The sequence below is a fragment of the Schistocerca serialis genome, chromosome 1 (assembly GCF_023864345.2).
Source record: "Schistocerca serialis cubense isolate TAMUIC-IGC-003099 chromosome 1, iqSchSeri2.2, whole genome shotgun sequence".
NCBI classification, from domain to species: domain Eukaryota; kingdom Metazoa; phylum Arthropoda; class Insecta; order Orthoptera; family Acrididae; genus Schistocerca; species Schistocerca serialis.
Genome location: NC_064638.1, coordinates 20,475,796 through 20,490,601, shown reverse-complemented (window position 1 = coordinate 20,490,601; position 14,806 = coordinate 20,475,796). Strand labels below are relative to the sequence as shown.

Genomic DNA, 14,806 nt, shown 5'->3' with positions numbered 1-14,806 from the left:
GAATACGCCTTTCTTACTGATAAAAATTAAATTTCGTACTGTCAGGGAAATACTTCCGCGTTGTTTTCAGCTCTCGTGGTTGTAAATGTGAGGCACATTTTTCTACAGAGCATACCAGAAATTTGAAGGAATCTGTAAACCAAAATTTTGTAATAGATGTACTGAATGTTTAATACTTTACCGCGTTTTCCACTATCACAGAAACGAGACCTCAATGCAATTTTATCATTTCATTATCGTCAGTTTCTTTCTCTCATTCACATATGTTCTTTAACTATAAAATGAGCATCATAATTCATCAGATTGTGAAATATAATAGGTTTTCTAGAATTACGTCGTAAATTTCAATTACAGCTATCATCTACAGCTTCCCGAATTTTGCCTGCAATATGACAGTGATGTTTATGTTTCACATTAGTTTGCTTGAACCATTCCTTGCAGATGTGGCAAATTTCTGCTGTTTAGAACGCTTTTTCATCATCGAGGCTAATAATCATGTGCATGTTTTGCTTCAAGAATTTTTTATCCAGTCAGCAGTCAGATACAGCAGTTTGCTAAACCATTTCACACAGTTAGTACCTCTGTACAGTTCAAAACCTAAATATAGCTAACTGTGAATTTTGTCACTAACGCACAGCTGCAGCAAGCATTCGGTGTTTAAATATATAGTCGCTTCTTATATGAGTCGAATTTCATGTATTTTTTCTTTTCTTTGGGCATGATACTGATAACTGGTTCAAAATAAATACAATCAACTAAATATGCAGCCAACATCTCTTTAGAATGAAAAACACAAGCAGCACTCATATAATTATGCTGCTATGTGCGAGCCTCGAAAGGTCTTTTTGTAACAAAAATGGAAAATTTCCACAGTTTCGACCTGCAGTATTAACAGATTCACATGTAGCTCACGTTTATCAAATTTTGAGACATACAGTGGAGTTACATTAACTCTTTTTAAGTTCTTCTGTCCATCCCATAACGATCCACTTATGCTCAGAGTACTGAGTACCATTCACATTGACAGACACATTTCTGTTGTTCTGAAATATTACAACATGCTTCAGTTCAATAGGAAACGAAATATTTGTAAAGTAATAACTTAGGATAATTAGAGATGAGGCTGAGAGTATAATTTGCTTAGTGCAATCCAGCTATAATTTACCATCTGAAGCAATCAAATACTACTCTGTGACTCAGCATTTATCACGACTTTTTTTCTTTACAATCACTTCTTTCTAAATTTCTGTGCTTTCCCATATAAAATCTTAACACATAATTTCATGATCTTTTCTAACAGCCAACCAGGATCGTGAACTTGGAAAGTTTCGAGTTTTTTTAATTATCGACCTGTAAGATAAGTTGAATTCTATTTACTAAATTCATCAGACAGCGATAGAGAGGCGTTTTTTGGTGTCCATATATACATACCTACTATTACCTAGTTTTAAAAGCTGTTCGGGATTGCTAAACTACCCACTGTCAAGTAATTTCACCATACCCTTGAAAAAACACTTGTAGATCATCTAAATAGGAGACTTTTCAGGATTTTTGATAGGTAACAAATGGGACACCCCCATGAACCAAGGACCTTCCTGAGGTGGGGAGGCTAGTGTACCTCAATGATACAAACTAGCATACCATAGTTGCAGCCACAGTGGAAGGTTGTATGTGAAGAAGGCATACCATCTGTGGTTCCTGAAGAGGGACAGCACCTTCTCCAATTGTTGCAGAAGCAACAGTCTGGATGATTGCGTGATTTGACCTTGTAACATCAGCCAACATGGCCTTGTTGTGCTGGTGCTGCAAACGGCTGAAAGCAAAGGGAAACTAGCGCAGCTATTTTTTCCCCAAGAGCAAGTAGAATCTACTGTGTATGACTTAACGATGACGACATCCATTTATGTTAAATACTTGGAGGTGAAATAGTGCACGATGTGGACGTCCATGCGGGGACGAAAAATGTTATGCTGCAGATGTTAAGAAACAGAATAAAGTCATTGAACACGCTTAAGCCATTTCCTATTAAAGAAATTAGTTCCCTAAGTGCAATTAATGTGTTACACATGATCAATGGAAAACTGGAAATGGAAGAGGCCAAAACGGAAAAAAGAAAACAGAAGTATTGGTAAAAACAATTGTCGGAAAGAAAGAGTATAAACTGCTATTGTGAAAACAACGGGCCAGGCAAGGCTTACAAATTACTTTAAATGCATTATATGAGTAAATATGGAATGAGGGATGCAAAATACCAGCATTTACTGCAAATAGTACTGCAGTGTTGTCATATCTTGGAGTATTCGCAGAAAATAATGGATGTGAGGTTTGTTTACGGTATTAAACGACACATGAACACTGTGTTGAGAAACATCCATTGTGCTTCAAAGGAGGTTACATTGTATCTAAATGTGATGGACTGGACATCGTGCATTTAGCAACTGGAAACCTGAAACTTCCTGGCAGATTAGAACAGCGCAGACTCCACTGCAGAGTGAAAATCTCATTCTGCAAGCATCCCCCAGGCTGTGGCTAAGCCATGTCTCCGCAATATCCTTTCTTTCAGGAGTGCTAGTTCTGCATGGTTCGCAGGAGAGCTTCTGTGAAGTTTGGTAGGTAGGAGACGAGGTGCTGGCAGAAGTAAAGCTGTGATTACCGGGCGTGAGTCGTGTTTCGGTAGCTCAGATGGTAGAGCACTTGCCCGCGAAAGGCAAAGGTCCCGAGTTCGAGTCTCGGTCCAGCACACAGTTTTAATCTGCCACGAAGTTTCATATCAGCGCACACTCCTCTGCAGAGTGGAAATCTCATTCTGGAAATGAAAACCTGTTTGCAGGTATAAACTTACTATTCTATGGAGAAATTCTGGACGAATATGTAAGAGAACGTGCACCCAAGAAGAGATGGAAGTCTTTAATGATATTATAATACGGGAAATAAAATCCCTGTCGGCTTTTGGTTAAAAGAATTGCAGGAAGGCATGGTGCTAATTGTTGAAGCCATAACAGAGATACTTTATAGGGAAAAAGTTAGATGTGTGTAAGAATTTGAGAACATACGTTTTTCTGTCAATTTACTGGTTAGAAAGAGTATTAGATGATTTAGGTATAGCTTTAAATTACATGTTAAAAATCAAGCTGGATGTTATTAAAATCACATCAAACAAAAATAAATGAAGAGTTTATCTTTGTGAAAATGCATTTACATAAATTAATATTTTGTAGAAGAATATTTGTTTTCTTATTCGTTACCATACCAAAAATTTAAAGAGTCTTCTATTGACAGTGAACTACATTTCGAAGACTTTAAACATCACCATCCAAGGTGATATTTAAAGTATTCGACAGTATAATAACCTCGTTTCCTACCTGCGTGTAGCATTTCTTACCTGCATGAAGATAATCGCTGACTTTAGATGCTCGACATCGGTGATGACCTTGAACCGTCGGCTCGAGCTGGAACACGTGTATCGTGTGATGAAGGTCAAGTTGGAAGTTCTGGGTTGTCAATGATGGCATTCAATCCAGGTCAAGGCAACAGTTCGAGGTCAACGATGACATCAGCATTTTGAGGTCAAATTGTATCGAGAAACCCCATTGCCTTCTCACTGCCATAGGTTTTCGCAGCATCCTATAAGATTATGTGACGGCCTGAGTAGGCCAGCTATTTAGCCTCGGACCACTCTGACTACTGGTAAATTAAGAAACTCGGCTTGCATCGCTGCAAGCACGCTAGGTAAAATGGACTCATACGATCTGGTATAAGATGCTCGAGCATTAACGAGATGCGTGATAGCGAAAGGGTCAATATTTGGTAAAGTAAGTTATATGCAGATGATGAAGTTGAAAACAAATAAGACCGACCTGAAAATAAAGGACAGCTCATCCGTCAGGGAAGAGGGCAGTCACAACACCTGTTTCATTTCTCCGGTCCTATACGAACGTTGTTTATACGAGTGAAGCATTGCAGGTTCAGAGGTTAACCTAGTGGCAGGAACGGTACACCACCTTGCACGCTATCCACCACTGCCCGCCTCAGCGTCGCCGCAGTAACCTAGACGGAGTTGTCGTCGGTGTGTTGCAGTGAAGCCGGAGTTCAAGTACATCGCCAACATGCACGGCAACGAGGTGCTGGGCCGGGAGCTGCTGCTCAAGCTGGCCGACCACCTGTGCGAGCAGTGGCTGGCCGAGGACGCCGACATCACGCGCCTCATCAGCTCCACGCGCATCCACCTGCTGCCCAGCATGAACCCCGACGGCTGGCAGCTCGCCACCGACACGGTCAGTCGACAGCCAGCCACCTTAAAAAAGTCTTCTGTAAAATCAGCAAGTGAATCTAAATCATCTGTTCAGCGACTTTGTGACCGTACTGTCACGCAAATAGAGGATGACATAAGAAAGACCCAAATACTGAATTCAGTCTTCTGAAACTGTTTCACCACTGAAGACTGTAATACAATATCTCCTTTCAATTGTAACTCTGGGGTGGGTCGTGATTTTAACATCTCGCGATATGACACGTCCTGTGCGGTTGACCGCCCTCGGAGATTAGACAAAAATTATTTAACTGATCATAACTGATTAATGTTCTTGAATAGCCTATTCAAGGCCAGTGGGGGTAAAGATTAAGCCTACTTAAATAAGAATAGTAGGATGCTATCGAGAAATGTATTATAAAAACTCGAGGAAATTGCAAAATCAGACAACAATCTAGTGGAACTGAATACATTTATTATTACGGTTCCCCATTTGTCGAGCCGTGGCGCGTATATCACCTGGACTAGTCGAGTGGAAAGCACGTGTGCTTTGTCGCCTGTGAAAAGCTGCGGTCGTCCTTGGGGCGGAATGTGATGTGATGTGGAAATATGAATTTAACTACACAGAGTACTCGCGGTTGCGTCTCCAAAATCGTGCGTTCGGAGTTATTCGAGTAAAGAGACAGTTCGAGAGTCGAGACAGTGTGGTTGTATACTTGCCAGGAGCAGACGCTCGACTCGCGTGCACATTCCTAAGTGAGCACTTCGGAGTGCCTAAAGCTGCACGGAGAAGCACCAGTTTGTTCCTGCGCTTGCATTCTGCTTCAGGTGTCACAGTCGGCACTTTCTCGGGCCGAGGTTGAGAGTAATCACTGGACGCTTTGCCAGCAATGTCTCAAACAAATTATATGCTCTCCAGCGATGTGAGTCAGCTGGACACCCTCCAGACACTCCCCAGTTGACTAATGTGGACTCTCGACTCAGCCAGTGACGGTTTTCACCACAACTTGATTTCAGCCCGCTCTTTCTAGACGCGAGACCACTGACCAAACCCGAGCAGTTCATATAAAATATTCAAGAAGCTGCTCGAGCAGTTTAAAGCAGTATCCGCCTGTCAGTTTAGGCTATCACGAGGCCCCCGCATACAGCGGTGGGAATGTGCTACGCATTCTGCGTGGGAGGAATTCTTAACCGTTGACTCCCAGGTGCCTGTGTGGCAATAGGAGACGCATTCCGACGGGGCTGAAAAACTGCAGATGATTCTCGCCGGACGGCTGCCTTTACTGCCCCACTGCAAGTTTCGCCTACAGCCCTGACAAAAGGAGGGCGCGCTCGCCGAGCCACTCCACAGGACGGCCAGTAGTAGTCTGCCCTTCAGCTGCTTAGAAACTCCCAGCGCGCCCCTCACCTGCCCAAAGTCCGTTGCTTCCTCAGCATCCCTCTCTGTACCAGCCAACGCAAAAAATCACTTTTCTAAACCATGCAGTGCGACAATTGTCACTGTGAAACTGTCCAGTGTCAGCCAATATCATAAATAAACTGATAATTCCACTTAATATAACTATTTTAATCTAATAGACCAAAGTAATTATGTTTATTAATCATGTCATCATCATCAGTTATCTGCTATATTAGCAGGTCCTTTGCCTCTCCATTTTCTGTGATCCATTGCTTCCTTCTTAAGGCTGCTGTTATGTTTTACCATCCATCATGTCACCCAGTATCTGGAATCTCTTCCTTCCTCGCTTCCTTTTCCCTTCTACATAACCTTCTAAAACTGTTTTTATCGGTCCGTCATTCTTTCTTAATATAAGCCCAATCCAATTTCTTTTTCTTCTCTTCATTACATCTAGTAACTGTTATTTCTCCCCCACTCTTCTCAGTACCTCTTCATTTTTCACTCTGTTCATCCAACTTATTCTTTCCATCCTCCGCCTTGTCCAGATCTCAAAAGCCTCCAGCCTTCCTCTGTCTTTCTTGCTCATAGTCCACGTTTCACCGCCATATAGAAGAACACTCCATGCAAGACATTTTATGAGTCTCTTCCTGAGTTCTCTGTCCAGACCGCTGCTGAAAATTCTCCTTTTCTTATAAAACGCCTCTTTTGCCTTTGCTATCCTTGTTTTAATTTCTGTGATGCGCTTCCAGTCGGTGTCTATCGTGCTCCCAAGATACTTAAAATTTTGCACCTGTTTAGTATTTCTCCATTCAGCATAATTTTTATTTCATTATTTCCTCCTAGTGCCAATACTTTTGTTTTATTTGTGTTAATTTTTATTCCATATTTTTTTCAGTTAGTTTCAATGGTGTCCACCAAATCCTGTAATTCTTTTTTCCCCTGTGGCTAAAAGGACCATGCCATCAGCAAACCTGAAACACCCTACTCTTCTTCGTCCAATTTATAAGCCATTGTCATCTAATGAGCATTGGTCAATCATATTTTCCAAGTAGAGGTTCAAAAAAAGAGTTGGTGATAGACAGCATCCTTGTCTTACTCCTTTTCCTAGTCTGTTCCGACCGATGACCATCGCAGTCTGGTCCCTTTAATCCCACAAACGAACCTAGTCTGTTCCAGTTTGTACTTTCTCCTCTCACTTTAATTGAAACTTTTTGATTAAGATATAATGAGTTTACAAGTCTTCTGGTTTTCCAGTCCACTCTCTTTTCCCTCATTATAGTCGCCAGCTTGTTACAAACCACATTGTCAAATGCCTTTTCTAAATCGATGAAGCACATATATAGGTTTCTTCCTTTCTCAGTAAACCTTTCTCCCAAGATTCGTAGGAGACCTGTTGCATCTCTGGTGCCCGTATTCCGTCTAAAGTCAAACTGCTCCTCGCCAAGTTTCTCCTCCATTACTTTTTCAAGTCTTTTATTAATTATTCTTAACATCACTTGGGCTTCATGTGGAATGAGGCTGATTGTCCTGTGCTCGCCGCATTTCTTGGTTCCTTGTTTTTTCGGTAATGGAATCATTACTGTTGTCAGAAAGTCCTCAGGCCAGTCACCACTGTCATATATTTTATTACATAATCTCAATATTTCTCTTATTCCATCTTGGTTCAAGCATTTTAATATTTCTCCCGGTATCGTATCTGTACCTACCGCATTGCCATTTTTCATTGCAGCTATGGCAGACTTTACTTCTTCCATTATGATTGATCATATAAGGAGGTAAAATAACGCCGCCTTGCATAGTCATCGCATTAACGCCGAAATGGCACACACAGAGATAAGTGATTGCAGAATAGCAAAACAACTGCAATTACTTGGTACTGGAAAGGCATCCGGACTATCTGAGACAATTGTAAGATCCTACAGAGGTTGTGCGAAAGAATGTGCTCCCCTTCTAGCAGCAGTTTATTGTAGTTCTCTGGAGTAACGAGGTGTACCTAGCGACTGGAACAAAGTCATGTTTATTCGCATTTCCAGCAAGGATCGTACGACACATGCACATAATTATAGGCCCATGTCACTGATCTCAATCTTTTGTAGAATTATAGAAAACGTTTTATGCTCGCGCGTTATGATGTTGTTAGACAACGAAAAACTCTTGATGTAACTCTTCAGGCTTTCCCGGCGATCTAATGACATCTTGGGTTGTCGGGTGTTCTGCCGGATATCAGCGCCGTACTTGCACGATATTTCGGTCACGTAGCTCGTGGCCTTCATCAGGTGCGAAGTGTTGTCTCAGGTCGCACCTGATGAAGGCCACGAGCTACGTGGCCGAAATATCGTGCAAGTACGGCGCTGATATCCGGCAGAACACCCGACAACCCATGATGTCAACGAAAAACTCGTCTATAAAAACGAACGTGGATCCTGTGAAACTCATGTCCACGAGATCCGTCGCGCCCTGGACGACGGCGCTCACGTTGGTGCCTCATTCAGGGAGGCATGTGACACGATTCCGTGCTGTCGTCACTGAAAGGCATACGAACTCGGCGAGTATTGGACCAGATTTGTGACTGGGCTTGAGACTTCCTTGCGATCAGAGCTCAACAGTTCGCTGTTAACGGGGGAGATCGTGTGGCATTGTTGACCGGGAAGTTGGACCGGCGGCGCCGGGCTGCGAGTGCTGAGTGCTACCCCAGGTGGCACCAGGTTGCGCGTCGGTGAGGATGAGAACACAACACCCAACCCACGGGCGCAGGAAATCTCCAACCCGGGCACGAATCGAACCTGCGCCCGCTGTGTAGTACGCAAACACGTTAGCACTCGGCTAAGCAGACGGACACGGAACAAAATCGACAGATGCACAGGTAGTTCAGGAGCGCTCCAGGGAAGTGTGATCGGATAGTTACTGTTTGTAACACACAGAGTGTGCACTGCCATAATTAATGGCGTAAACGCACACAGCTGAAAGTCTCAGTAAACATTAAGTCCGCAAAGGAACCGTTTGCTAGCTGGCTGCGACTTTGTGGTTACCAGCCACCACTGGGCTGACTCTGCGTAAAACTCATACCAGCCTGGAACAACATTAAGAAAACATTAGTGTACAACATTAAGCAACGTCATCAGATATACTTCGGTTGAAGTGAACACGACAGCATTTACGTGACTGTACTCGTAGTTACACGAGGTGTTGAAAGTGTTGTCCTCGTACCGGGATGCAGCCCTGTTCCCATAGCCACAATGAGTTTACAATCCTTTCAAGCACGCCTGTATCATTTCGAAACTCTTGACAAGCATTGAGAAGCCTCTGTTCCAGTTCTTCAGCCGTGTCGGCCGCAGCGGCACGCGCTACATCTCTAGGCTGGTCCCAAACACACAAGTCCGTGGAGTTCATATCATGCGACCTCGGAGACCACGGCACAGGTCCCCCGCGCACAATCCGTCTTTTGGCATTCACTGCATCAGATGTCATCTGGCCGTAGCAACAGAGCTTGCCAGTGCTCTGTCGTGCACGTACCACATCCTGTGGCGTTGCTCTGAGGGGACATCGTAAAGCAGTACTACAAGACGATGCCACAGAAACTGACGGCAGTTTGTTTGGTAACATATATGGCTTAATAAGTTGATACTCTGTTATCCTTAACCACACATTCGATGAGTAACGCAGCTGATGTGAACGTCATGCGCAGCGTGTGGGTAGGAGCCTAGATGACTCCAAACATGAGAACTGTCATAATACAGTAATTAAACATACCATCACAAGCTATGCGTGCTTCACCTGTAAATAAAATGTTCTCAGATGTAGTGTTGCCTACACCTTATTGCTACATCCACTTATATGGTTCAAATGGCTCTGAGCACTATGGGACTTAACATCTGCGGGGTCAGGGATTTTCTCTGCCTCGTGATGGCTGGGTGTTGTGTGCTGTCCTTAGGTTAGTTAGGTTTAAGTAGTTCTAAGTTCTAGGGGACTGATGGCCATAGATGTTAAGTCCCATAGTGCTCAGAGCCATTTGAACCATTTGAACTTAACATCTGAGGTCATCAGTCCCCTAGAACTTAGAACTACTTAAAGCTAGCTGACCTAACGACATCACACACATCCATGCCCGAGGCAGGATTCGAACCTGCGACCGTAGCAGTCCCGCGGTTCCGGACTGCAGCGCCTAGAACCGCGAGACCACCGCGGCCTGCCATCCACTTATAGAACGTTAGTCTAGGAGCAAAGTCTGCCTCACTAAGACATTGAACTCATTGGAGGTGGTCCAGGTACATTGCCTCGTGATGCATAATTGTCCAAAAACTACTGTGGGTCGGTTGAGGAATTTGTGTGGCAAGTCTCTCTGTCTGTGAGTGTTCGACTGTTTCCAGCACTACACATTCGAGCACACGTGTAATTCGTCGGGACCTACCGGCTCCCACAACGTGTCAAAGGCTTCCAGTTTTTCGGAGACATTGATATAAGTAATAGGGCAATGTATCTTTCGGTACATTTTGTTAGTGCCGGTTGCATAGATTCACGGGAAACTTGAGTGATTAATGACCCCCTCCTCTTACCCTGTTGTTCTTCTAAGTGGAATGTGATCCACTGGGGGTCGATTTTTGACCCTCTGGGGATGATACTCCCTTCTGAGAAACCTCCCACTCCCCACCCCTCCCCCTCTACCATCCCTCTGGAAACTTCCAACCCTCCCCTCTCCCCCTCACCAATTCAAGTATACTTTCGGTCTCCCACTCTATCGATTTGATTGACTGATTAATTAAACCAATCAATTAATTAACCGCTCTCCCTCTCGGAAACCTCCTAACCCTCCCCTCAAATCCCCCTGCCCCACCTGGAAATTGGCGGGCCTGTGCTGGAGGGGTGGATCTCACAACAGGAAATTCAGTTACATAGCAGAGAGTATATGGTTTAATTATAAAATTCAAATTCCGAAGGTTGGATCTCTCTTGCTCGTCATTCTGTAGTGTACAATACATCGAAAAGAAGCAATTAAATACATCACTTTTTATTCCAATCGCACAAGGAACATGGTCGACATAACTGACCACTGTCGCAAATCTTGCGGTGGCGGAGCACGCGGCGGCCGCCCCTGTCAACTGCCACACAGCCGGCTGTCGCATTTAGGCGATTAACAAATTAGGTAAAGCGTTCGACGCTTCAGTAAGCTTGCAAATGTTGCTTTAAACAATTTGTTTGAAATACACTTGCACATAAGACGCTGCACTGTCGCTCGAATTCACAGCACACCGGGCTGCAGGCATGTGTCTCAGAGTGCACGGCAGGGGTCTCGAGGGTTCAGTTCCGGTACCCACTTCCTGTCGCCGCAGTATTCCCAGGTCCACATGGAACACAAGTACATAGTGCAAAAATAAATCAACGCAAATACACTCGAAAATAAATTGTGCAGGAATATTGTTTATAAATTGAAAATAAAATAAATGAGCGCAAATACATCGCGTTAAAACTCTAAAGACGATCCTACAGCAGCTAAAAACATTCTTAAATACACTAGCGTATAAGTTTTCTGCACGAGGCACCGTTGTAACCCTCAACCTGCGAACTGATGGTCCTGCCAGTGGCCGCAGTTGGCCACAGAGTGAGCCGGCAACGGTTACAGGTGCTTCCGTCAAGTCCCAGCAGACTTCCCACAGGCTAGGCAGTCACTTGCTCTGATACCAAAACCAGTGGTTCCTTCGTCAAATAGCTGAAGACATTCCATGCTAATTGAGTTCTGTCTCTCAGTTGTCCTGTTGTGTGTCCTGTGTTAGAATTCTGGTGTACTGCACCCGAACTAATCATGCTGACACCTGTCAGTCTACAGGGAGTTCTAGGATGTTCACTCTCTTCTCCACCCCCACAATGCCTCCACTACCGGACTCAATGTGAACAGCTGCTACCGAATCGTGAACACCCGCGTCTCAGGGCTTTACCGCTCCCGGCCAACAACCCACCGCTCACTGTGCTGGACAGCTGTTAATGATTCCACAGTCACAAAAGTTTTCCCATCCTTCACAGAAGAACTGGACGCTTAAATGTCGCTGGGATGTTGAACGATATGCTTCCTTCACCCCTCCTGCAAACCAAAACGTTCTCATACGTGTTTTCGAAATATCCCACAAAGCCTGATGCAGTGAGCAATAACAAAATACCTCTCTACTTACTCCCACATCCCAAACCTATGGTCGGCCTGGATCGCCGAGCGGTTCTAGGCGCTACAGTGTGGAACCGCGCGACCGCTACGGTCGAAGGTTCGAATCCTGCCTCAGGCATGGATGTGTGTGATGTCCTTAGGTTAGTTAGGTTTAAGTAGTTCTAAGTTCTAGGGGACTGACGACCTCAGAAGTTAAGTCCATAGTGCTCAGAGCCATTTGAACCATTTCAACCAAACGTATGTGAGTCTGCAGACCTAGGTTTCCCTCAGAATACAGCCCTGTCAAAGCGTTCCTAATGACTCCCACCAAATTAGTTGGCGGATACTTTGAGAATACAAATGGGAATCCCTGGAGGGAAGATGATGTTCTTTTCGAGGAACACTATTGTGAACTGGCATTTGAAGCTGACTGCAAGAGGCTGCTACTGCCGCCAACGTTTATTTGGCATAAGGACCGTGATGATGAGATACAAGAAATTGGGCTCATAGGGAGGCACATCCGCAGTCTTTTTCCCCCGCGCTATTTGCGAGTAGAACAGGAAAGGGAATGACTACTATTGGTACAGGATACCCTCCACCATGGCTTGCAAAGTAAGCGTATAGAATGTAAATGTAGTCTACCTATTAAGATGGTATTCGACCCATTTATCTCTATGCACACAAAGTCACAGAAGAATGTAGTCTCTCATTTATCTAGAAAACAAAAGACGGAACTTCTGCTGCTGATTGTGTCTCTGTAGAAACCTTCGTATTAGCCCCTAACTTTCTCATTGCGGTCACTTTGCAAGACAAATGTGAAGTTGTAATATGTTTGCCCACAGTACTTACAAGAAACGGTATAGGAGTTCACCTATCGACTCCCCTTCCATCAGAGTATCGCTCTCCTGTCGTAATGTCACAAATTTTCCAGTCTTCGATGTATAGCATTTGAGTGCAGCTGATTTCGACCAGTAAGAGATGTCCCCTGCCAAATTACAGACACCTGCTAGTTCTCTCGAAAACCCATCGCGTTCCAACAGCACTGTTCCATTTGTTAGAAGGCTGAAAGTAAATTCACAACCATCTAGAGTAAACGCAGACTGCACAAAGAAATTCAGAAGCATAACACCTAAAATTCACTAATATCAAATGACGGGCTATAAATATCACTCTGCACATGACCTAATCTCCTTTATCGTATTCCTGTGATTACCAGCTACAAATGTGACAGTGTAATGGTGACCGAGTCTTGATTGACAGCACACTGTCTCTCTCCCTCTCTCTCTCTCTCTCCCCCCCCCCCCCCCCCTCATTATTTTTTGTAACATCCAGTGGATGTCACGTCATCTGATAGGGAGCTCAATAAGATTTTACTGTACTCTCTCTTTTGATATATCGAGCAGACAAATACCATCTGCGTGATGATATCGACTATATGTGGTGATCCCATTAAATATATTTGTATTGGTCCATTGGAGCAACGACCAGAGATCGAAGCTGCTTCCACGGGCCTGTGTAAAGTTTTGTCACTTGTACTGGAGGAAGACCATATCGACTATCAGTCGCAGGGAGAGTGTTCTTGTGTTGTTTCATAAGCAGTTTGATACATCTTTTTTGCTGTACCACGTCGAAGCAGTGTATGACTACAGCTGTGTACGCAGCCAGACATTTTGTTTTTCTACATGACTTCGAGATCTGACATTAACACATTTCAATCCATTGGCTATCACAGACTGCTAGACATTGCTTGGTGTAAATCGTGCTGCTCTCACAACACACAGGGTGGTTGGAATAATAGACAGAGGCGGTGTTTCTTATTGACAGGAATGTGGAAAGCGTCGCAACATATGGAAACTGGAACAGTTTGTGGCATTAAGGAGCGTTTCCAAATAGCTGTCCAAAGATGATGACCTCAACACTAAGTCTCATCTTCCACAGTGGTGGGAAGCAGATCTCTTGGCGTTCCGTTTCAAACAGACCAAAAGCATCCATTGCTCATATTGCAGCCATATATGCGATCACTGTTTCGGTGCTGCCCATCCCCTGAAGGCGTTGCTCCCACCATGATCCTCCCCATCTCAAACAATTGGTGTCAGTCAATCATTATGCGGTAATCAACACCGTGCCAGTAGACAAATGAGGCTGCAAAGACGCCGTCGATATGGAGCAGTGTACCGCAGTTGATGGTACGACCAGTTTTAGCAATTTTAGTAGCTTTCCGTAATTTCAATGTCAACCAGCGGCACGGCTGCATATTTCGAAATTTCTGTGTTATTGTTAAACCACCACTGCACTATTTTGTGAGTACAATATTCTAGATTGCGAATGTAGATAGATGACTGTGCAGTATGTCCATTCATTGTTAATTCTTGGATATATACACCAAAGTATACCTGACAGCGTCCTATACTGATGCAGGTAGGTTATCTACATATTTCTAGCACTTTGATCACATTGTGTACTTTACGATTATGATTGCCCACCTTTTGCTATGTGGATGGGAGTCACAGAATACTCTCGCATTCATAGCATAAAGTTGGAGATTGAGAGATGTCACCACATTGCCTCTGACCAACCTTCCCCATAACACTGTCGTCGATATAATTTGCAACTGACCAGAAGTAGGAGGGCACTATACCTGCTACGTTCCGTGTCTCGTGAAGGAACAGTGCAAGCTGAGTCCACGATTGCTGTGCAGCAAAGACTCTCCACACCAACTGTACAGCGCACAAGTTGTCTCCAGATGTGTGCATGTTGAGGATGTTAGCAGCCATTGTCGGTGTATGCTACATATGAGGGTTTTGCTGTGATATGACAGACAGTTAAGAAGAATGTGTGGTTTAGCATGATGGAGCTCCAGACAGATGGAGTTTGAAGCATTTTACATAAATCAGTTGTGCTATCAATTCTAAGTTATCGTTCTAGTGTCTTGGGTCAGTACCAAGAAAGTATGGACAAGAGAGGAACATATATACATTCACTACTAAGACTACACAGTTGTGCACTTAAATGTGCTATGTTGTTAAAC

At 44.0% G+C, this 14,806-nt stretch overlaps 1 protein-coding gene across 5 annotated transcripts in view; it reads left to right on the top strand.

Moving 5' to 3' along the window:
• LOC126460762 (carboxypeptidase E-like) overlaps positions 1 to 14,806 on the top strand; it is a 438,967-nt gene that overhangs the window by 257,739 nt on the left and 166,422 nt on the right. For all 5 annotated transcript variants that reach the window (XR_007585944.1, XM_050095944.1, XM_050095943.1 and 2 more), the window contains exon 3: positions 4,078 to 4,274. Coding sequence is in view for 4 of the 5 variants with exons in the window: in XM_050095944.1 (XP_049951901.1) it covers positions 4,078 to 4,274 (197 nt within the window). In the remaining variant the exon portion in view is untranslated. The remainder of the gene's footprint in view (positions 1 to 4,077; positions 4,275 to 14,806) is intronic.